Raw genomic sequence first — 23,006 nt, 5'->3', positions numbered from 1 at the left:
AAATTCTACGTCGAGGAGTTAATGAAGTAGTACGAGTTTAAACATTTATTTAATTTTCGTTCTTTTTTTTTCACCCCAGACACGAACCAGAAACAGCCACCCTGGTACCGACGAGAACAGGCCAAGCCACCCTCTACAACGTACACTAAACCGACGAACTAAAGTCTCCCCTGCTTCGACTCTCTCTCTCTCTTACCTTCAGCGATGGCTTTGATCCCTTCGATTATCAATCAATCGTTAATTAATCTTTCGCGATTTATATTTTTCTTCTTATTATTGACAAGGAACGGTGGTATCGTAATAATTTGTTACAATGAGCACGTAGGAAACATTAACGAAGACTTAATTAGCTAATGGAAGTTATCAAAGGAAAGGGAAAAGTGTATCGAGTAAATATAGATCCTCGAAGTAATCTCTCCCGCGATATCTAAGCTAAAGTAAAATTACAATTTATAGGTAATTTTGAAATGGATTTAAGGGGATGTTAAACGTGTTAACAGGTGAATGACAAATAATTCATGATCGTATCGTGTTACTACTGCAAATGTAAACAGGATTAATTCCATTCAAAGTCACAAGTTATCGACGCCTTGAATAGCAGATCGACGCGTTAGTTATATCGGAGGTATATCATTAAAATTACATTAGTAACGATGTGCCGCGCTATGCACCGATATTTCTACTGCGACAGGCAGCGTGTCAACGCGGTTACTATCACTTGGAGGTCGGCATTTTCAGAGTCAAACGTTGAACATCGTTAATGATATAATTATTTGTCGTCTAATTAAGAAATGAAAAAGAAGCACGATTCTTGTTCGGCACAGCTCGGTGGCATCGACTCGAGGGCATCGCTACTCACCACCGATTCACCTATCCGCTAGGCAGGGGTTGACGAAGGAAGGGGTGGTGGCGGGTGTGGAGCGTTGCGCGCGCAACCTACCCCCTCTGTAAGCGGTCGTGTAACACGTAATCGAACTGGGAGCGCCGCGGTTCGTCGTCAGCTCCGTCATCCGCGAACGACAGGGCTAAGAATCGTTGACGTAGAAAAAAAAAAGAAACGATTAAACGCGAGGGCGAATGAAGAATCCAATCGAGACGCAGTATCCAATCTAGGATACCTACGAATCACTCGAGTATCCGGTTTGAAACGTCGCTCTAGTTACCGGATATAGTGACATATCGTTGGTGGTAGTGGTGGTGGTGGTGCACGAGTGCGCGTAGGGTGGAGGTACTGTGTAAGGGCAGTTCGGTAGCTTCTGAACGCGGTGAAAAGTCGAGTAAAAATAAGGAGGAAACGTGGAAAGGTATCGTGGGACGGGGGTGGAAGAAGGAGTAGAATAATCGAACGAGTGTTGTAAATGATCGAGGAAGAGTGATAACACGAGGGAGAAAAGGTGTTCGTTCTCGAGGGTGTACCGGTAGGGTGGTGAACTGCAGTCGTTCGCTGGATCCGGACGGATCGTCGATCCACTCTCTCCGCAGAGTGACAAAATTTCGCTCGATTTTCGTCGAGTAGCAATGGCGTCGAGCGTGACTCCGTCGAGGAGTAGCTCGATCAAGGAAAGTTGCACCGGTGCTCGAACGACCGGGAGCAGGTTCACGTGAGCCCACCCCATGCTACTAGACCCGTCCACCGTGCCACCTCGTGATCGAACCGACCCCGAACTGCTCCGTCGAGTATCCTCTCGAACACGGTTATCCTTGTTCCTTCTGGTCCGGTGAACCGCGGAATCAGCGGACGTACACGATGAAAAGGGTTCGCAAGAGGCAGCCGCAGAAGATCAAGGACCGGTCGCGCGAGTGACAGTGTGCCAGTGCGTGTACCGAAACGTCATCCGGCTGATTCCTCGACTCTCTACGCTCGTCTGCGGCCAGTCTATCATCCCCTCTCCTCATCCGTCCTCGTCATCCTGGTCGTCGAAGGGAACGAGGAATCTCCCTTCGACGACACGGTCAGCTCGACGATCGCGAGGATCGCGAGGATCGCCATGCCGTGGAAATACGCGTTACCGGTGTGACCCACGACAGACTGGACGAAAACGAACCGGGCTCCACGAATCCCGACAAGACGAAGAGGAGGAAGAAGAGGAAGAGGAAGAAGAAGAGGAAGAAGAAGAAGAAGAAGGAGGTAGCCTGGTGGTGTTGGGTGGTGGGTGGAGGAAGGAGGTGAAGGTGGTTGGGTTGCCGGCAAGGCTGTTTTTGTAGGATAATCTAGACAAGCTGGCGGACCAGAAGGAAGGTGGCTCGACGATGCAGGGCAAGGAGAGCCCCGTCGGGTCCAACACCCAGGAGACCCATCAGTATGTTGGCCCTTATCGACTGGAGAAAACTTTGGGCAAGGGCCAGACCGGTGCGTGCATCAGATTTATTTTCAAAATATACCTGTTTTTCTTCGCCCCTTCGCGAATCCTTTAAAATATTTCCGAACGTCACCGTGGCCCTTATGAGAAAACCTTGGGAAAAGGGCAGTCGATGATTTCTCGATAATTTTATCGTAAAGATAGACTTTTCCTTCTTCGTTCTGATTCGTTAGATTCGTCGGAATGTTAATGTTAATTGCGTCGCTATATCATGTTCCTAATCTGTTTATTACCTCGTTAGATTTTTATTTAGGGCAATTTTGAAAGAAAAAGTTTGTTAAATAAAAATCAATATATTTGATGAAGCGAGCCGGGGGATAAGTCATTTATCCGGTGGGAGGAAAAAAGCAAATTTTCATTTTCTCTTAGACGTTAATCTTGTAAGAGGGTCAATATTTTCATATTACATTTTTCCCTTGTTTCTAATCGTTGAAGCGACGAGACACCGCCGCGTTTTCCTACTGTATACGTTAGGATATTCCGAAGACAAACAATTAAACTTTGCTGTTATGTTTCACGAGTGGATGTAAGAAAAATGTGTTACATAAACATAGGCGTGGAAACTCATTATTGGAAAAGTTATAGGGAAAACATTTGAATAAGAAAGCAACAGGGAGTTTGAACAACGATTTTTTTTGCGATAAATTCAACACTTTTGGTATAATTTCTATTTCGAACGATGCCAAGGGCGAATCGAACCCCTACACGAGCGAATAGGTCGGGGAGTAAAAAAGAGGAAGATGAAATGCTCGGTGATTCGATCTTCCGTAACAAATTCAATCAATCTGAAATAATTCTTATTACAAAGTGACTCGAATCGAAGGAAGGAAACGTTTGAGTGTATTAAAAAGTACGATGGAAAACGTGGGCCGATACGGAACGCTAAATATACGCTACAATTACTTTCTGGATGAATGAAAATAGTTCTTCCAAGGCTTTCATGATTTATATCGGAAGAAAGAAAAATTTTTAAAACCGTTCAATCGGAGATTGAAACGGCAGATGATGCGATCAATCGGCTCTCGAATCGTTGTATCGCACGTTCGCCGGACAAACGAAACAGCCGATGCGCAAACACATTCAATCCAGATTAATGATTCCACCTGAAAATTATTGGCCACTAGATTAACAAACTGTACAGTTCTGGCGAGGACAGAGATTAATTTACCTGTTCAGTTTGTACACAGTTATACCGCCTTCGTTGCTGGGGATTAAAATAGACAGCCGGTTTTTAATTGTTCTTTTAACACAGTCTCGTTGTCGAGCATCGATGATTTTTCGTGAAAAATTTACCCGAAAGCTAATTAAAATTTTTTCCTTTGACGGCGGCCGAGCAATCGATTGGGCAAAAAAACGTCCACGGCGCCTTGTTATCGTTTGATAATTAACGTTCCAAATATAAATAACTAATTAAAGCATTTTTATAACAGAATGACGTTTTCAATTTCGTGATTTTCAAACGAATTTCAACCTGAATTCGAGGCAAAGCGAAAGACAATTGCACGTGCATACAGGCGTAGGATTTAATTGCACGAACGAAAGGAGAAGGGTAATAAGAAAATAGAGGCAAGAAGGCTAGTGGTAATCTCAACGACGAGCGCTTCAACGCACTACCCCCTAAAGCGGTCAGCATCAGGAAGAAACGCGTTCGCCGCGAAAGAATACCCTTTCATTCGTCGCCTCCACGGTTTTCCATTCTTCACGGTCGCAACTGTGCTCCAGTGAACTCTGCTACGCGAACAAAGCACTCAGAGCAGACAATCGTCGAGACTTGCACGACATAGTAACAAGATTCCAAGTGAACTACAATGTTTGTTCGCTCGGTCTATTGTTGCAACCAGGCAAAACGTCTTTACGCGGAACAATAAATGCTTTCATCGGGGTGTTTCCACCCTGACCACACTTTTAACCTAATCTTTATTAGCTAAGATTGAAAATATTGCGAAGGAGGCTATAGCGTTTAAAGAGAAACGGTAAGAGATATCAAAAAAATTCTTGCGCCATTGCGTTTAGTTTAGAAAAATTTTTATTTTGCCATTTCCGGTCTGCCTGGAAATGGACGAAAAAGGGTTGCCTCTGGAGCGAATCTCGCTCTAGTTCACTTTAGCTTGTTTTATTTTATACGTTAATGGTAAACCTAAAATGGTTCAAATTGAAAAATAAAACGATCTTTAATAACTATTATCAATATCTGTTGTAATTCCATCGTGCCACTCAACGTGTTAATAATCTACATTGTCGTGCGCCGCACTAGACACGGATAGTTCTACTCTGTCAGTCACGAATTTCATTCTAAACGAAACTCGACGCACCATTGTCTCATAGAAACTCATTTTACGTAGCGCGACAGGCTGCTGCATTAATTTACAGTTGAATTCTGTTTCGGCCCGGAATTCCACGGGAAACAGGACAAGATAATGGAATTGCGAGTTGTACCGAGGGACGAAGCAAAAGAAATGACTAAATACATGCAGCTACGCTAATTGTTTTTCAGAGAATTTTAATTCGTGTCGTGGAAATTGTTCTTTTAACTTTATATTTAACGTTTGAGGGGGAGGGAAATTGGGCTGGCCTGAAAAAAATAGAAAACGCACCTTTTTTTCAGATGGAAAATGTTTATATTCGTATCATTGAGCAATTGGGAAGAATCTCGATAAAGCCGACCCTAAATGTAAGCGTCGTAATGCTTTTAGAAGCAATAATATTCCGATGCGTTCGAAACGCATTCGAAGATGCAAGAAAAATCAATAGCTCGCAGGGCGTGACACGAGTAATCGATGCGATCGAACGCTATGCGGCAAAAGGAATTTCGCCATTTTCGGATTTATTTCACATCCCATTTTCGACTTATTTCGAAAAGACTTTGATACAAAATCAACGGTAGAAATTGCAGTTTCTATAATTGTCAAAAGACAGAGGAAATAAAAAATTTTTTCCAAGTATTACAAACTAATTTGTACGATTCTATTTTATCGTAAGGTATCAACGGTTGTAGACAAAAATCGAATCTCTCTCTTCCCTCGTCCACGATCGGAAATAAACGCTTGCAGGGTTCAATATTTCATGTACGATTCCGCGATTGAAAAGAACACCACGCGAATAAACGGCTCGTCTCGTTCCCAGATTAACTTCGACACTCGGAGCTGAAATACAAACTGGAATTTCAAAGGCTCCGACTATGAATAATCGGGATTCTCTTCTGAATGAACCGCCGACGTTTATATACAACCTCGGAGAAAAAATCGCTCTCGATGTCTATTATTACCGTGAAAATTTCATACATATTTTATGACCATTATTCAGAGCCTCTCTCGAATATTTTAATAAAATATTAACTTCGACTCTTAATTGAGACTAAGTAATTCATTTAACGCGCGAAACGTGTTAATTAAAACGAAACGAATTATCGCTAGAAGGAACTACGATGAAGTTAATTAACCGAAACGGGTTAATTTTCATATAGCGATCAACTATTCTCCTGTTATTTAAGAAGTTTCGTCGACGACGCTTCTTCGAAAGTTCCCGGAGCGTTCGTCAATATAGAAATAGATTACTCGAGGGAAAATACGGACGGAAGGAAAGAAGAACGAGAGGAAAGTTTCTCATGATTTACCATACGCTATGATATTATAAAATTTGCCATCGAGCCAACTTTTTTTCCCCCATGGAGACGATTCGGTCTGCTTCTGTTGCCAAAAATCCTTGAGAAATTTCGTGTTTCTATTTTCGAATCCCCCTATTGTGATACGGCAACGCGGAAAATTGGACGTCCACCCGGTATCGATTATTCTTTTTCCATGTATTTCGCGACGAATAAAAATTTTCAAACTTTTATCGGCCCGTCGTTTCGTGATTTTCGACGTTTCAACCTTTCGACCGGCAGGACCCTCGATTACGGCTGTTTCTCCGCGTGTTTACCTACTCGAGATATCAAACGGCGACCGGCAGACTGTTTTACACGGTGCATAATTAATCCGCGAGTACTCTCTCGTTCGTGAAATTACTTTTCAACCGGCACGGAGATACTAATACCGAACGCTTGTTAGGGAACGCCGAGTGCTTAATTTTTGCTTTTCCATTAGCCAGGTCGCAGTTCAACCAGCCACGAGTGTTCCACGATTATTAAAATAAGAGAAACACTGGTAATTCGTTTCATTTCCAGGCTTTTTTCCCTCTTGCATTTCAAAGAGAATAGAACTTCGATTTGTACCCTGGAAATTTCCTTTACCAATTTATCGATGCTTCCAGCTGACAATTTGCGAATCAAGAAACCCTGGTAATTTCGTTCATTCCGCGAGCTAGACATCCTATTATCCGTAAATTATCGGCAGGCAAAGATTGATGGTAAGTCGGTGTTTCTAAAGGCGAAAGCTCGCGACGCAGCGATTCGCGAGGATGAGAAAAAGAAGAGAAATGTAATAGAAATAGATGGTAGGAAGGAAAGTAAATTGGCTTAAATCGTCTCCGAAGACCACAGCAACGCGATGTCTTTATCCATTTAAATGCAGCCGCTCTGCAGACTATTCTTCCCCTTTTGTTCTTCGAGTAGACGAACGGAAAAGAATGATAAAAGAATCGGAGGCCTCGTTGTGTCGGCGATGACGCAGAAGAATCGACGAGAACGCCCTTCGTCAATTAATTAATCGAATGCCCTTTCCGCGAGTCGGCTTTCACGATTTTCCTGGCGATTACAATTTCTCTTCCAATTTATTGAGCATTTCATAACGCTCCAGACGAAGCTCCTTTGTTCAACGTTAAACACGTCCTACCTTAGCCACCACGATATTCAACCCTGATAGATTGCAATTTTACAACCAGCCAGGTAACAGAGAAATTAGCAAACAATTAATATTGTCAATTAAATAAGAAACTCGGTGAAAGCAGACTATAAGCATTCGAGTGGAAATTTTAATAGCGTAAGTAGTTGCAATTTATCAAAATGATTGACAAGGAATTTTGGTAATGATCGGAGGGAAATTTGGTGCAGGGTGTCGACTGGTCTCGCTACCCAACAAATCGCCGGGAATTGCATTAACGGGACTGTAGGGTGTTAAAGTGCACTTTCCCTAACGACTTGCATCACGCACGATTTACCACAATTGACGCTACACATCTTTCCCTCTCGGCCAATCAATCTCCCATAAATTTACATCTCAAACGTTTCGTAACGAGCTTGACCCTCTTACGATCCACCGTTGCTCCTATTTTTTCTGGACACTTTGAAAAATAATTTTCTAATTTGTAAAGAGGGCTGGTTCACACGCGTTTTATTATATAGAACAAAGAAGCCCCGTTCCGACGGTGCTCCTAGAATGTAACTCGACTAAATCTGTGTCAGACAATCAATCTTTGTCACGACGGCGAATTTTTGTTCATTTTCATCCACGAATAATGGCGATTACCTCGAGTACAGTGTATCGTGACGAGACCGAGGATAATACACGCTTCAATCGTCGTAATTAAACCAGAATCTAATGGACGTTTAATTGCGGTCGTGGATGAGGCAATTTTCAACTCGGTAATCGTGCAATTAAATAATACGTTGAAACATGGAAAGTCTAACGCGATTTAGAATGGAAAAATGAAAGAACACGTTGATGATTCCATAATTGATTGATCGAAACGGTCGGACGATATCGCGGAAATAACGAGGGGAGAATTTATTTAAAACACAGCTTTCTTTGCAGCTCTGTCACGGTCGATGACCCACGGGCAATATGCAAATGTAATCACGGACGTCTCTTTTTCGCGTACGGAAACGAAACCGAATTGAAATATCTCGACGTTTCACGAATTCTCTTGAAATTCGCGAACGACGCAGCGTTCCGTCCGATTGTCACAGCTTTATCGGGAAATTATTATCGACTCGGACCAGCCGTGCCTGTTTTCATTTTATACACTTCCTTTCTTCGTTTTCCAATTTATTCGATCGACAACGGATTTTCAATTTTAAATACACTTTAGTAGTATTTACTTGAAGAAATGATGTTAGCGAAGCTTGACGGAGAGCTGAAGTTTTTCCTGGGAAAGTTTTCGTGATTTAGCAATTCGAAACCACTCAAGTAGGACCCTTGCGTTTGCCTGTCGAAGTTAGTAACCGTGTGTACACACCGAGACGTCTCTGACGAGTGACTCAGACAGTGGAAACGATCTTCTGAAAGCCAAACATGTCCTTTGGATCGCGCTACGTGTCTGTTTCCTCTATTCCACCTCGGTCGAATCGTTCACCGAAACATTCTCTCGGATTACACAAAGCCGATTAGCCTTCTCCTCACGGCTTTTAATTTGACAACATACTTAACTCGAAACGAACAATCCTTAGAATAACCATTTAACTCTTTGAAGCACGGAATTTTAGACAATAAAAAAGAAGTTACATAGAAATTTTATTCTTATAAAATTTTACGAATTAGGTTTATTTTAATTAATGGAGAAATGAAATTACATAAAATTGAGAAAAAAAAATCATTTAATTAATTAATTAATTAATTAAATAGTGAACACAGTCAAAATAATTTTAATTTTTCGACGTGGTATAAAAATTTATCAAAAAGGTGGAACATTTTTATCTATACCATGCTTCAAAGAGTTTAGAATTGAGTTTCGTTTGGTAGAACAAACGATTTTAACAAGCGACGTTTCCATTAATGCTGACAAAAGAAAGAATCATCGAAAAGTGGAAAGGTAGAAAGAAAAAGCGATCGCGCTGATCCAGGCCGAATACAACGATCCACTCGTTTGCATAAGAAATCCTACTGCGCCTCTATTCGCTCCGAAGCTTCTTAGATTTTCTCCCGCGAAGATTGTCCGACTAAAAAACGACTCCGCTACTTAATTCCCAGTGACTCGAGCCTCCGAGGCTCAGACGGTCTCAGTAGAATCAGAGATAAGGACTCTAGAGAAGTCGAAAAACGGCTAATTATCGCGAGACCATTGTGTAACAGGAAACGCGTTTGTTTCAGGATTGGTCAAGCTCGGGGTGCACTGTGTGTTGGGCAAGAAAGTGGCGATCAAGATCATCAATCGGGAGAAATTGTCGGAGTCCGTGTTGATGAAGGTGGAACGAGAGATAGCGATCATGAAGCTGATCGATCATCCTCACGTGCTCGGCTTGTCGGATGTATACGAGAACAAGAAATACCTGTAAGTAGCTGGAAAGAAAAACGAGACGCGATATTTTTTCCCTCCACGAATTTTTCTTCGCTCGCCAACCGAAGCTCTTGCTCGAGTTTCATCAACCTCGAGGATGTCGTTGAACTTTAATTCAACGGTTCGAGAAAAAAATAGGGGAGGAGGAAAAGCACAGTGAAATCTACGCGGTAGACAAAAAAGTGTTTTAGTCAGGGTGGCTGACGTGAAAAAGAAAAATCCACGGTTGAAAAGATACGAATGGACGAGCACTGAAATTGCACTTGTTCCCTTTCAGATATCTCGTTCTGGAACACGTTTCCGGCGGGGAGCTTTTCGACTATTTAGTGAAAAAGGGTAGACTAACGCCGAAGGAAGCGAGGAGATTTTTTCGACAGATCATTTCTGCGTTAGACTTTTGTCACAGTCATAGTATATGGTGAGTAGAAACGTAATATCGATTCGTTTCCCCTTTCATCCGCGTCCTTGAAACAGAAACACCGTCGCGTGCATGCCGTCTTTTAACCCTTTCTCCATCGTTCTAGTAATTAGTACACTCTGCCCCTTTCGCTTCGTTGCTTACCGAGTTAAAATTAAACAATATTTCCAGATCGAAGGATAATTTAAGAACGTGTCGGCTAAAATAACGTTTCTTTCGAACTAAAACAGGGGGGTTGATTTTCGATTGTACCTGAACCGGGGTTTTCGTTACCGAATAAACGTAGTTTTATTTCACAAACGCAATAAAACGGGAAACATAAAAACGTTGGAAACTACTCGCAGTTACTTTGCCGTGGACAGATTCGATTTATTAACCCTCCCTCTCGGCTCTTCAATTTATCTCTAAACTCGATCGGAACGAACGTCCATCGATTTACTCCGCTAACAAAATACTGTGTGTACGAACGATAAATCGAAATTCCTTTCGGTTAATTTTATAACAATATTGCTAATGAAACGATAAACAGCGATATGATTTTCCAGGGGTCTATCGGACCCCTACGCGTGCCGCTGGGTTAACGATTCGATAATAGAAGCAGAAGAAGAGAATGTAAGGCACACGCGGAAAGAAAACACAGGGGGATGATTCCCAAAGGTCTGTAGTTGGCATTCGGGAAACCTACCCCAATCGAATAAATACAGAAACGAACCTAATTTCGCCCGAAGGGGACACCGTGAAACATTGCCTTCGATCGATCCGCCATTTAAATTAGTCCACCCTAAAATCGCGCACGGAAACTAGCTGTAGTTTCGACGAACGAATCGGTCGATGAAAGCTTGCACCCTTTCGTTTTCCAGTCACAGAGACTTGAAGCCTGAAAATCTGTTGCTGGACGAGAAGAACAACATCAAGATCGCGGATTTCGGGATGGCGTCTTTGCAACCTGCCGGATCGATGCTGGAAACTAGCTGCGGTTCCCCTCATTACGCCTGCCCCGAAGTTATCCGAGTAAGATTCTTCGAATTTCTATTTAACCCTCTGACAATCGAGACGAAGCTCGAATTAATTTCGTAAATTTTCATAAATTCATCGCTTTCGCCGTTGCTCCCTATCCGTGTCGGGAAGTTAATTAAAAAAAGGGGAGGAAAGTGGGAAATAATGTGGGATTTTCAGGGTGAAAAGTACGACGGTAGGAAGGCGGACGTTTGGTCGTGCGGGGTGATACTTTACGCGCTTCTGGTAGGCGCGTTGCCCTTCGACGACGACAATTTAAGGAACCTGTTGGAGAAAGTGAAACGGGGTATGTTTTACATACCTCACTTCGTGCCGCCCGAGTGCCAGAATCTTCTGAAGGGGATGATCGAGGTGGATCCGGACAAGAGGCTGACGGTAAGATCCTTAATTCCCTTGGATCTATCTGAACGAAGCTTAATCTGAAATTCCCTCAGCTGGCGGAAATAAACAGGCACGTGTGGGTGACGGCGGCGGGCAAGGGCGAATTGGAACTGGAACTGTCGATGATGGACGTGGTGCAAACCCACGTTATTCCGTCCGTGGATGCGATCGATCCAGACGTGTTGCAGGCGATCGCGAGCCTGGGTTGTTTCAAGGAACGGGACAAACTTATTCAAGAACTCCTCAGCCCGAAGTAAGAAACGTCGAGAGGCTATGGATTCTCTTTTTATACACCGTAAGTTCTGAAGAAATGTTCCTTTTACCTTTACCTGCCGTAGCCACAACACGGAGAAGGTGATATATTTCCTGTTGCTCGAGAGGAAACGAAGAAGACCAGCGTGCGAGGATGAATTAGAGGTAATGAGAGGAGGGATTCGAGGATCCTCGGGACAATTGGAAGCGGATCCTCCGAGGAAACGAGTGGACACGTGTCGAGTGAACGGAAGCACGGCCCTGAATCTCGGGGAAATCAGCCACGGATCTCCTTTAACCCCCAGGAGGCAGTCCAGGTAAATTTTTCCGGCAATTTACAGGAAGAAGAGAAACTGAAAAATCGGATCAAGTTTCTCTCCGTTAACCGGTGTTCGCTTAATTTCCCCGGTCAATCGTATCGAAAGCCATCTTTAGGCTTCGTTCAGGCTTAGAATCGCGTGACCAACGCGATCGGCTTGCGTGTACGATATCACACGTGCTCCCTGCTCTTTTTAATGCCGTCCCCCGTTGTTCGGCACGTGCAACCTCTACGCGGACGATTAGCTCTCGTCCGATTAAAAGTGTGTCTCGAATGTCGTGCAACGCGAAACGCCGGATCGATGAAACTCCAGCTTGATTTCCTGAAGATTGTGCCCAGAATTATTCCCGTTTAACGTCGAATATCGTCTTCGCCGTCTATTAGAATTATGATCGATCAATTTTTCAATGTTTCATACGACAGTACCAGGCATCATGCTCGTCGTTCGCCGAGCACGGGAGGCTGCCACACGCACGCGTCGCATTCGCACGCTTCGACGCCAGGCAGCTCGCCGTTACACGGTTCGAACGCGGTCGCGGGTCTCCTGAGTCCCCACAGGGCACCACCGTCGTTGCACTTAGGACAGACCGGAAGTCCTCACCGGATGTCCACGGTGACGGCAACCGCGGGCAACGGGAACACCGCCAATTCGCCCGCCGCCACCCCGGTCCCGGCTCTGCCCAGCGTCGGGATAGAGATAAACGACGTTCAACAGGGTGAGTTTATTTGCGAATCGATAACGAAAATGAAGCGGAGAAAAGAAACGGTGGAAGAAGGAGAATAGAAACACGGTCGATTGAACGAAAAAGAAGGTGGTTGAAGCGAGCTGCAGGTGCGCCGAGTGTTTATACGAAAGGAACAAAAGGTTCGGGAGGGAAATCTGGGTGGTTGGTAGTCGACTCGTCTGAGTAGCAGCCTTTATCTTCCCGGAAAGGGCTAGGTTTTTTAAAAATGCAAGTGACCTGCACACTCGCGGCGCGTAACGAGCACACACTGCGTACGAATCATCGTTAAAGAGATGCTGCACGCTTGGATGCCCTTCTATCCAACAGTTTTCTTTTTATATCCCTTCCATCTCTCAAGAGAGAAAGAGAGTTTTGAAAAACAAAACGAGCCCTTTGTTCCTTCTGTGCTATTTTAAGTACAGAGAATGAAATTAACTAGAAACAATGATTGAAAGTTGGTGAAACTGAAGTAAAGAATGGAATATTTGTCGATAGTCGCGGTCGGCGTTACACCGCCAGGCTCGCCCCACACTGGAGCAGGTTCCGGCGCCCATCACTGGAGGTCCAGGCTAACAACCATCAAGAACTCCTTCCTTGGAAGTCCCCGATTTCATCGGCGCAAATTGCTCACGAGTACCGAGGAGGTAAGTGGATCGAAACTTTGCTTCCAATTACATCTTTCTGAAATTCAACCGTTTGTAATCTACAGGTACACCTCACTCCGGATTCCTCTCCGGAGCTAACGAAGAAATCGTGGTTCGGTAGTTTGATGACCACGGAAAAGGACGAAACGTTCACGGTTCTCGTTAAAGGGAAAGCATTGGCCAGCGTGAAAGCAGATTTGATTCACGCTTTTTTATCGGTGCGTTTCCGTCTCGACGAGCGTTTCTTTTCTTTCGCAGTGAAATGTAATTAACCAGCGGGTTTCGATCGACAGATAGCAGAATTATCCCACAGCGTGAGCTCCCCCATGTCGTTCAGAGTGGAATACAAACGAGGAAGCACGGCACCCGCGATGTTTCAAAGACAAGTGAGATTCCAAGTGGACATCAGTGCGATTTCGAAGCAACCGAACGAACCACTGTTCGCCATTACTTTCACTCTGCTGAGCGGTAAGCGAACCTTCTTCCAGGATTAACGCGATCCTTAATAATTCTCGTTAAAGCGTGTCGCGGTTTACGAGCGAACGCGGTAAAACGTTTCCGTAGGGACGAAACGCGCCTCGTTACGAGCCTGTCGTTGGAAACGAGAACCGCGACTCGAATTTCTCTGATAAAAAAAAAAGAGCTAAGGGTAGGAAGCACCCTCGGAAGCAAAACCGCGGAACAAGGGTAGAGATCGTAAGGTGGCGGCGTTTGGCACTTGGCAGCCGTCCAAGCGCAACTAGATCGATGTTACCTTGGCAAGTAAAACCTTACGTCTTTTCTATGCGCGCATACGTGCGTGAGTTATTCTATACGAATCAATTACCGTCGTCGACGTGTCTCGGAATGTTTCGAATTTACCTGAAGACTTAAAAAATATTTAAATCATCCCCCAGGGGCGAAGCGGGACTTGAATTTTGAAACACGACGGGCCCTAATTTTAATTAATTAGGCCCCAAATCGAGCCAACCCTCAATTGCACCCCGTTTGTTTGATGTTTCAGGAAACATTCGACGATTCCGAAGGGTCTGCGAGCACATACAGTCGCAGGTGTGCTCGAGAAACGTGGGAATGAATTTGGGAGGTCAGAGCAGGGCGGCACCACCTAGTCCAAGGGCGTCGCGAAAATTCGCCGCCACGGAGATGAGCGAAAGTTCGAGCTGCGGTAGCGACACTAGCGAACGACTGTTCCTTAGTCCGCATCCAGCTACCAGACAGGTAGTCTGTTTCAACAAGGTAGCGCATCATCTTCCTCCTCCTACTCACCATTATCACGATAATTACTTTGCTCCGTTTCAAACCTGAATCTTCGAGGAAACTACTCGTACAAGGTGAAACACGAATCGAATCGAGACAATTTTCGTTCCTTGCACAGGGTGTCTAACGAGAAAAGGTCAATGTTTCAGAGAATTGTATCAGACTTCTTCTCGCGAACACACCCTGTCGAGATCATTTATTTCTCTTTTATAATTATCGCACTCATAAAATCCTCGTCACTATTCACGACCCTCATAGTCTCACCGATACACAGCACGCTTGAATAGTAACAAAAATCGTTCACGTAATGCGCTTTTAAAAAATAGAAGAAAATGCACAAAACGAGCCCAGCTACGCGTTAGTTTCATAGACCGCAGCAATCTATAGTTTATCATTTTCGCCTCGAATGATTGCCAGCAATTAGATAATCGTCTTCTATCGTCGAATTTCGGTGTTAACCTTCGAAGGTCGGATAAGGGTTGTTAAAAATCAAGGAATAAAATATGTTTCGATCGATCCCGGTCCGTCGTTCGAGGGTTAATCGAGCGTCGTTCGATGCTCAGCTCTCGTTCGAATTGTTTTCAGATCGATTCGGACCTCGAATCGGACACGTCCGTGTTCGACGTGAAATCGCCGAGCAGGGAAAACGGTCGTCGAAGTTCCACGTCGACGAACAACAACAATCCGCTGCCGGGCGACGCGACGCCGACGCCCGGAAGTCCGACGAAGGCGGTCCGCAGCAACTCGGAGAGCCAAAACACGCCGGAAAAGAAATGCGTGACCACGATGAGCGGCAACAATATAGCGTGATACTACCAGAACTTCCGTTTCGAGTTTCGATCGAGCCTGAAGAATTTATGGGAGAGCGCCCAGAGATTCTGGTGAATCTCGTGCGAGAAGTTTCCGATCCGAGAAACGATCCAGCGATACCGCGCGCAGATCACGAGATAAGACGATGCTTCTACGGAGGAGAGAGAGAGAGAGAGAGAGATAAATGGACGACTTCGATGAGAATCAAATGGAGAGTGAAAGACTAAAGCGAAAAGCGACGATGCTAGAAGTTTGGAAAGGCACGATTTGTTGAGAAAATAACGAGACCGAAATGATTAGAATTTCAGTTGATTGCGAAAATAATTAATCGGCGATTGGTGCTATGAAGATAAAAAGAGAGAGAAAAATAATCATTCAAAGTAGAAAGCTTAAGCGTAAGGAACTTTGCAATAATATATCAGTCTTGGTATTTTCGAAACGGACCACGTGAAAAATGAAAGAATTATGGAAAACGGAAGAGATGTTTCAGTCCATACGGAAGAAATTGATTAGTCTTTGAAGAAGCCAAGAATTTGGGAAAGAGAATAAGCTGAATCTAAAATCAAACACACCACGAGAAGTTCGAAATTTGACTTCCAATTCATTTTTAACAGGAACGGTGGGGAAAATTTGTGCCGCAACGCGGAATTTTTCGTGATTCGACTTTCGTTCCGCCGCTAGAATCGTTGCTTTTTTTTTTTGTTTCAAGTGAAGTGCAATATAATAGTGACGTTTTACCGATATACGCATCGGATCGTGTCGTTGTAAGAGTGCTTTATTTGGTACGTATGTACATTCTGTTGTGTATCGTCAATTTTAGCGACGAACCGCGAGAGAAAAGCCGGAAAGATTAATTCGAAAAAGAAAATTTAGTTAAAACAGTCTTTAATTAATCCTCCTGGCTTTTCGAAATTCAACGCTTGTTTTCACTGAGGCATTTATCGTGAATGTTAATTAATTGCATCCCACGATACACCGAGCAATTCGTTGTTGCATAGACGTTTAATCGTTCCAATTACTCGATTCATTGATTAATATTAATATCGGTCATACATTATTAAACCATCGATCAAACCGTGACTCTGCTTCGTTCGTTTCACGTGTCTCCTCGATTTTCTCGTTGGTATCGATTAATTTATTCGCAAACATTCCATTACACCCGTCGATACATCACAGCTCATTAACGTATCGGTCGATTTTCAGCTGTCGAACAATTTTCCCATGAAATAGCATAAATTCTTAGCGTTCAACTCGATATCGAATGCCCAGCTGTTTTATTTTCCGATACTCAACTCAGGAACGAGAAAAATTCCATGAAACAAGGAAAATCGAGGATCGCCGAGAGTTTCTCGACGCGTAACAGAAAGAAAACGAAGATACGCATTAACGAGGTAAAAGAAAAAGAAAAAATGGTAAAGAAAAATGAAAAGATTCACTCGCGACGCAACGATCGCGTTGAGAGATTTATTTTTTGCACGCACGAGAAAAACATTTCAAAAGACTAATATATATATATAAATATAAATACGAATATAGATATATAAATAAATGAATAAATAAATGAATATATTATATATATATATATATATAATATATACGTACATGAGTAAGTAGGTTTCACTTGTAAGAGGTACGCGTTACAACGCGTAAGGCTTCTTGTTTGCTACCCGCGCGGAAACTAAACGGAGAAAGAGAAAAGAAAAGCGGAGAAAGGGAGAATCTAGCGTTTCTAATCGTAGAATATAATTATCGTACAGGTTTTTTCTCAACACACAGACATATCTCGATAAAAATTGTCCCAGCTTCTTAGTGGAACGACGATGTTAAACGCGATTGATTAGCAGTGTTTTTAATCGAAGGCTCGTTACAGTGGTTAAAACGAAACCGAATCCTGCCGATCGTGAGAATCCGAAGGTATCGAAATCGAAGGAACGTTCTTCTCGATCTTGTTCGATAACGAGTTGAACTGGTAGAATGTTATTGCTCTCGTCTTTCCTCGTGCTCGTAGAAATCGTCTAGCGTTTCTATTTTATTGGGTCGCTGCATATCGGATGGGGTCTCGAGACGATTTCATGACATAAAAGTGTCGCGACATCAATATCAAGCTTAAAGTATTGTGAAAATCGCCGCGATAAAGGTTTCGTTGATATTTTCGATACAAAATGGCTGATTGATGAATTGCAATAAACCAGGGAGCTAATTATTATTTAGGCAATGAACGCACAGTAAGATACGAAAGTTCGGTAAACGAATCCACCATTTCATCTGCGACGACCTAATAGTTTATGGAAGGATATTACCATGAAAAATTATTTCACACGCATATTTCTTCGCGAAATAAAGAACCTCTTGAGCTTAAAGCGTGAATATGTTTTGTACACTTAAACTGCTCATATTGCGAATCGTTAAAGTAAACTTATTTTACACGTGTCACTTTCACGCGAAGAAATATGCGTATAATTGTACGTACACGATTGAAACAGCACCGGACAACGAAAGAACGTCGTTTTCAATTCCCGATAGCCAAGAAATCGATCGGTGATAAACGAATGTTCTAGAAACGGCAAATCGAAGGATCCTCCCAAAAGAAGGACGAAAATTTAGCGAAACCTTTCGTAAGTAGATAGACGAGTAGTGGAAATGTTGGCTCGAATCAAAAAAAAATTCCAAACGTCGGAGTGTCTCGTTTTTAGATATCGCATACATACACTGTACGTTGTAATCGCGCACAGCGACTCGTTCCTAAATATCCACGACTACGCGCGAGGATCATTGGATCAGGGATTCATTTCAATAATTTCAACGATCATTTTCGAAAAAGACCGGACACGTTAGTCCTCGCTCGATAGACGATTACTCCCCTGTTTGTACCAGAAACATTCCATTAAGAAGCTTGCAGGTAGAAAATGTAAAAAAAAAATAATAAGAAAAAGAAGGTGACCCGATCGTACGACGAACGACACCTTCCACGCGCATAATTGCTAGATAGGTAGGTAGGAGTAAAATGATAACAATAATAAAAGAAAAAAAAAACAAGAAAGATAACAGGGAGAGAGAATGAATGAGCGTGAAACGGACCCATTTGTTACGTTTCGCGATAATGAATCGGGCTTTGCAATACGCGTGATCGTAAGATCCTAAACTAATAGAAAAAAAAAACACACACACACACACACAAAAAAAGAATGAGAGATATTAGCGTGATTGTTTGACGAACGAAGATGGAACGCGTGCGTGTACGTGTGCATTCGAGTTATCGTTGAATCGTTTAATATCGTATGCGACACGCATCAAACGTTCGTTTATATTATCCGTTCAGACACGGAAATGGGAAATTTTATTGTCATTTTGTCGTTTAATTATTCATGAATTATAGAAGGATCTTTGGTCGAAGAAAAATGAAACCTTTGTCTAAATGGATAATATAAATCTACCTTAAAACACAGACACACCACTAACTTATTAATTGAAATTAGGCGTAAGCTTGGCGGTTATCTATTTATTAATGTAAAACTATTCGTACGACATAAGTAACGCGACACAGGGGGGTTCGGGCGAAATAATGGGTGCCATTTGTTGCGGATACAGATTTCCTTCGGTTTGCTAGGAAAACGAGGTATTTTCGAAATGGTAATTGTTTTTTTATTAAGTTCAAATCGAGCGATTCTGCTGATCGATGTTTCCATTATTTGGTCCGACCTCTGTAGTTGAAGAAAGGGGGGAAAGGGAAAATGGACGCAAAGAAGTGAAAAGAAAGAGAGAGAGAGAGAGAGAGGCGAGAAAACAAGAGAAACAAATTACCGGCCATACTAAGTTAGGATTTTATATCGTGCGAATTTATGGATGGAAAGAGAACACTTAAGGTACTTTGGTGAATAATAATAATAATCGGAGCGAATGGATTTACCGTGCCGGGTATCGAACTACTCGGTACACCGCTTTCTGTCTCCTATTCTTTTTCGTTTGTAATCGAACGCGAACGTCGTATATAGTTGTACGGACAAATTAATAATACTCGCTATCCCTCACGTGTCTACGATTTATTTTTCGACTCGTTTTTCCGTGCCATCGTCGCTCTGTGCCGAAGCGCGATATCCTCTTTGAATTCTTCCAACGATTCGACCCGATCAAACGCAACGAACGCTGAAGAAATTGTTCTGTATTCAAATTCTCTGAAAGCTAGGAATTCTTCGTGCGAAAATAAATCGAAAAGTCCTTTGCCGTTTTTCAATCCGTGGATTCGCTTTCGAGATACGAGCGATTAAAGATTTGGAGCGCGACTTCCGGGGTGACTGGACGAATCACGCGACCGCAGTTGGCACCCCGGAAGTCGCGCGCTCGACTTTTAATCACTCGTATCTCGATAACGAAGCAACGGATTAAAAAATGGTAAAAGACTTTTGGATTTGTTTTTTCGTATAGAATCTATAGCTTTCATGGCGCGTCTTTTGAATTCGGTTTATTCGATGGAAGAAAATACTCAACGAGAATTCCTGTGCTTGTCGCCTCGTACGCAGAGTATGTGCTTTCATGATGAACAAAAAATGGCAAGTTTCGCAAAGAGGAGAATACTGTAGAAACGATACAAAATTCCCGAAACATCGTATCCTTAAGGCATTATAAGCTAGGCAGATAGAGAAGATTTTTATACAATTTATAAGGCGATTTGCAATCGATTGATTTATCTCGCACGTTTACTTGTTGACCTTTTGTTATAATATACAGCCTTGCTCAAGAAATCCTATTAAACGAATGAAAAAGTTGCGCAATTTCAACGACCTCGTAGTCATCAGATTCGACCAGATTTCGTAGTCAAAAAGAACGTATAGAAAATGTTAAAAACATCTGCTGGATCTTTTGAGCGAGTGCTAACGAAGAGGCTGCATCGAGGATGCATCAGCTACTGCAAGATATTCTCTCTCGTCGCTCGTCAACTTTCAATTAACGTGCTTTTGACCCTATATTTACGTGTCTCTCTATTGGAACGATACAATTGCACAACAAGATGATCACCGAAAAAACACCCCAAAAAAAAAACAAGAAATTAAACAATGCTCGAAGGTTGCTCACGTACGTTGACGATCAACAATTCCATTCACGAACAATGTTCGCTTTAATGCGCAAATCAGTGTCCCACTTGTGAGAAACGAGGCTAATTGCAGCTGGATAACATCGTTTCGACACTCTATGCATCAAGTCAAATCTCTGCCAACCTCTCGAGCTAGCCAAACCTCTCCAATCAGTTGACGCCTTGTTCCCTAACAATTACCTGCTTCGTCTTTCAATTTCATTTGTTAACGTGTTTTGTAAGCAAAAGCTATAATTGGAAACCAATGGAGAGGGAACATTGTCTTAAGATAGAAGCGTTGTTTGCCACTGTAAGTCGGCGTACCTTTAGCAAATTCGATTTTTGCACAGCCGCAAACTGTAGCGTGACTAACAACGTCCGATTAGTTAGTAAAATTTAGTAAAAATTGTAAAGTAAAAGCGCTTCTTTTCACGCTATACTATTCGTTGAGTTACCATGATTCTATAGCTAAGCTTTTTAATTATATTTCTTTTTCCAATTCTTTGAACGTTATTTTGCTAAATAAAAAAATGAATCGAACTTAATACGGAGTCTAAACTCAATTAATATTCGAATTCTGTTCGATATACGATCAGAACTCGATATTCGATTATTCGATTATTTGAAAGTAGGAGGACATTTTTCTTTCGACCAGTATCCTTAACGCCGAATTATCGATATTTGTACAGGAAAATATTGTTTTTACCATTGTTTCAGCGATCTTGCGATACTCTATCGATACACGGATATCTCGACAATGAAAAAAAACTTCGAAATCGAAATGTCGTACATGAGGGATCCACGAGTCGTGTCTCACGTGAACGAGCTTCGATTCTGAGTATCGATTATATGTACTTCGTGTGAAGTCTTTCACTGCAAAAACTTTAACCTCAAACTAATCCATGTAAAAAAATGAATAAAATTATATTTCATCGAAGGTAATGTTGGATTAAAGGCACTTTCAAGTGTCTTAATCGATATTAAAAAACGCGATATCGATTATTCAGCGTTTCGATATTGCTGCACGCTTGTATCATATTTAAGGCGTTTTAATAAAGCTTTCAAATCTTTCGAATTCGTTAAGATCGTTGGATCTTTGAAGATTTTTCAAGGTTTTTAAACTCATGTAATATCAGAGGTATTTCGAGTATTTGTTAAAAACTCGTGAAAAAAAAAATAACGAAATATGTACCCATAACCAAAAAAGTGCGTTGTTATCGATCGAATGCTCGGTCGATCATAACGACTTGCTTCAATATCGGGTGAAACAGTTCATATCAAAGATACATAATCAATATTCTAGTTAAAGGATCCCAGACGTACAGCGATTCGATTTACCAGTATACGTATCGTATATACCGAGTATTTGGTAACGTCCATGACAACTGACAATAACGGCTGTGAGTCCGCGAATGCTTTTTTCCTTTTCTTTTTAAAGTATACCCTACCATAAACCATTTCGCTTGACTTGCCTACCTGAACTGGAAGTTTCTTCAAAATTTTCATGAAAACTGATCTCTTTATCATATTACTTTAATTATGAGTTTTTTAACCGACCTAACGTTGAAATATGTATGGTTAAAACTTGATTCAGTTTCCATGTGAAATTTCGAAGAAGGAAGCGACGATCTTATTCCATCGACACGACAGATGCATGAATATAGCAATGATTTACGTACTCACCGTATGCAGCCGATTCCAACAATGTTACAGCATATTTGTCACTTATTTTGCGAATAAAGAACACTACTTGCGAAAGGTGGTTACGTCGATTCGGGTGCTGCTGATATGCATCTCAGGATCCCTCGCGAACACACAAACGATGACAAATTCTACACATATTTTAATGTTCCAATATACAAATCCACAAAGCGTTAACGATTTCGAGTAATTAAGATGAAACTGTACTTACCATATTTAAAATATTGCTCGAAAGACGTAACCACGCGATGAGCAAATCCCGTCACGCCGCCGGTTTGAATGTTGAAGTAGGTTTCGATCGTGCAATCGACTAACCGGAAGTACGCGCACTTCACGGCGAAGCGTCCGTAAAAATTTAACGATCATTCTCGAAAAGATCGAGGATTTGCGCTGAATTCAATGCACTTGCAGTAAATTATTTTTTTACGAAGAGAAAAGAAATTATCCTGCCCCAAAATCCTTGTTCAGCGTAGCTAAAAACTAGCCTTTTTTTAAGCGTTCAATTTTGAAAACCCACAAACGACTAACGCGCCCTCTGTCGAACTTAAATGAAACTTTATTTTAAGAGAACGCAATCGCTATACAAACTCGTGCAATTACGATATCAGTCGTAATTATTTAGTTAAATTACACATAAACTGAATAATTTTGTTCTTGTATAGTTTTACCGGTGAAGCGACTACAAATACAGTGTACAAGATATTGTACTAACGAATATTACTGATACTTGTCACGCAATGACTATGGATTATTATGTATTATTATTATAAAATATATCGTTAGTTTTCAAGCAAACGAAATAAACATGAGAATGTGGAGAGATAAAAAATTGTAACATATTTGTTGATGGCCAATATCAAATATGTATAAAAGTAATAATAATGCAACATTACTAATAAACAAAT

The 23,006-nt window shown here is 42.1% G+C and overlaps 1 protein-coding gene across 3 annotated transcripts; it reads left to right on the top strand.

Moving 5' to 3' along the window:
• Nucleotides 1–1,767: 1,767 nt before the first annotated feature.
• On the top strand, nt 1,768–22,073 carry LOC114879240 (serine/threonine-protein kinase BRSK2). 3 transcript variants are annotated; one of them, XR_006830503.1, is made up of 14 exons: nt 1,768–2,350; nt 9,323–9,503; nt 9,787–9,927; nt 10,788–10,938; nt 11,104–11,319; nt 11,379–11,578; nt 11,664–11,894; nt 12,320–12,612; nt 13,117–13,265; nt 13,331–13,483; nt 13,559–13,733; nt 14,269–14,483; nt 15,108–20,710; nt 21,118–22,073. XR_006830503.1 is itself a non-coding variant. In XM_029193995.2 (13 exons), exons 1-13 carry the CDS (start codon nt 2,251–2,253, stop codon nt 15,330–15,332), a joined length of 2,430 nt encoding a protein of 809 aa, XP_029049828.1. In that variant the 5' UTR covers nt 1,768–2,250; the 3' UTR covers nt 15,333–22,073. The 3 variants fall into 3 exon arrangements, 2 of the variants coding, with proteins under 2 accessions (XP_029049828.1, XP_046145984.1); XM_029193995.2 differs by having other exon boundaries at nt 15,108–22,073; XM_046290028.1 differs by lacking the exons at nt 14,269–14,483; nt 15,108–20,710; nt 21,118–22,073 and adding an exon at nt 13,830–13,921.
• Nucleotides 22,074–23,006: the final 933 nt, after the last annotated feature.

The sequence above is a fragment of the Osmia bicornis genome, chromosome 2 (assembly GCF_907164935.1).
Source record: "Osmia bicornis bicornis chromosome 2, iOsmBic2.1, whole genome shotgun sequence".
NCBI lineage: Eukaryota > Metazoa > Arthropoda > Insecta > Hymenoptera > Megachilidae > Osmia > Osmia bicornis.
This window is presented reverse-complemented; position numbering and strand designations above follow the sequence as displayed.

Bases quoted from the DNA above. Each gene is read 5' to 3' on its own strand.
- LOC114879240 (XM_029193995.2), top strand. From the start codon at position 2,251: ATGCAGGGCAAGGAGAGCCCCGTCGGGTCCAACACCCAGGAGACCCAT. The intron at 10,939-11,103 runs GTAAGATTCTTC...TGGGATTTTCAG, and splicing joins CCTGCCCCGAAGTTATCCGA to GGTGAAAAGTACGACGGTAG. The intron at 13,484-13,558 runs GTGCGTTTCCGT...TTCGATCGACAG, and splicing joins TGATTCACGCTTTTTTATCG to ATAGCAGAATTATCCCACAG.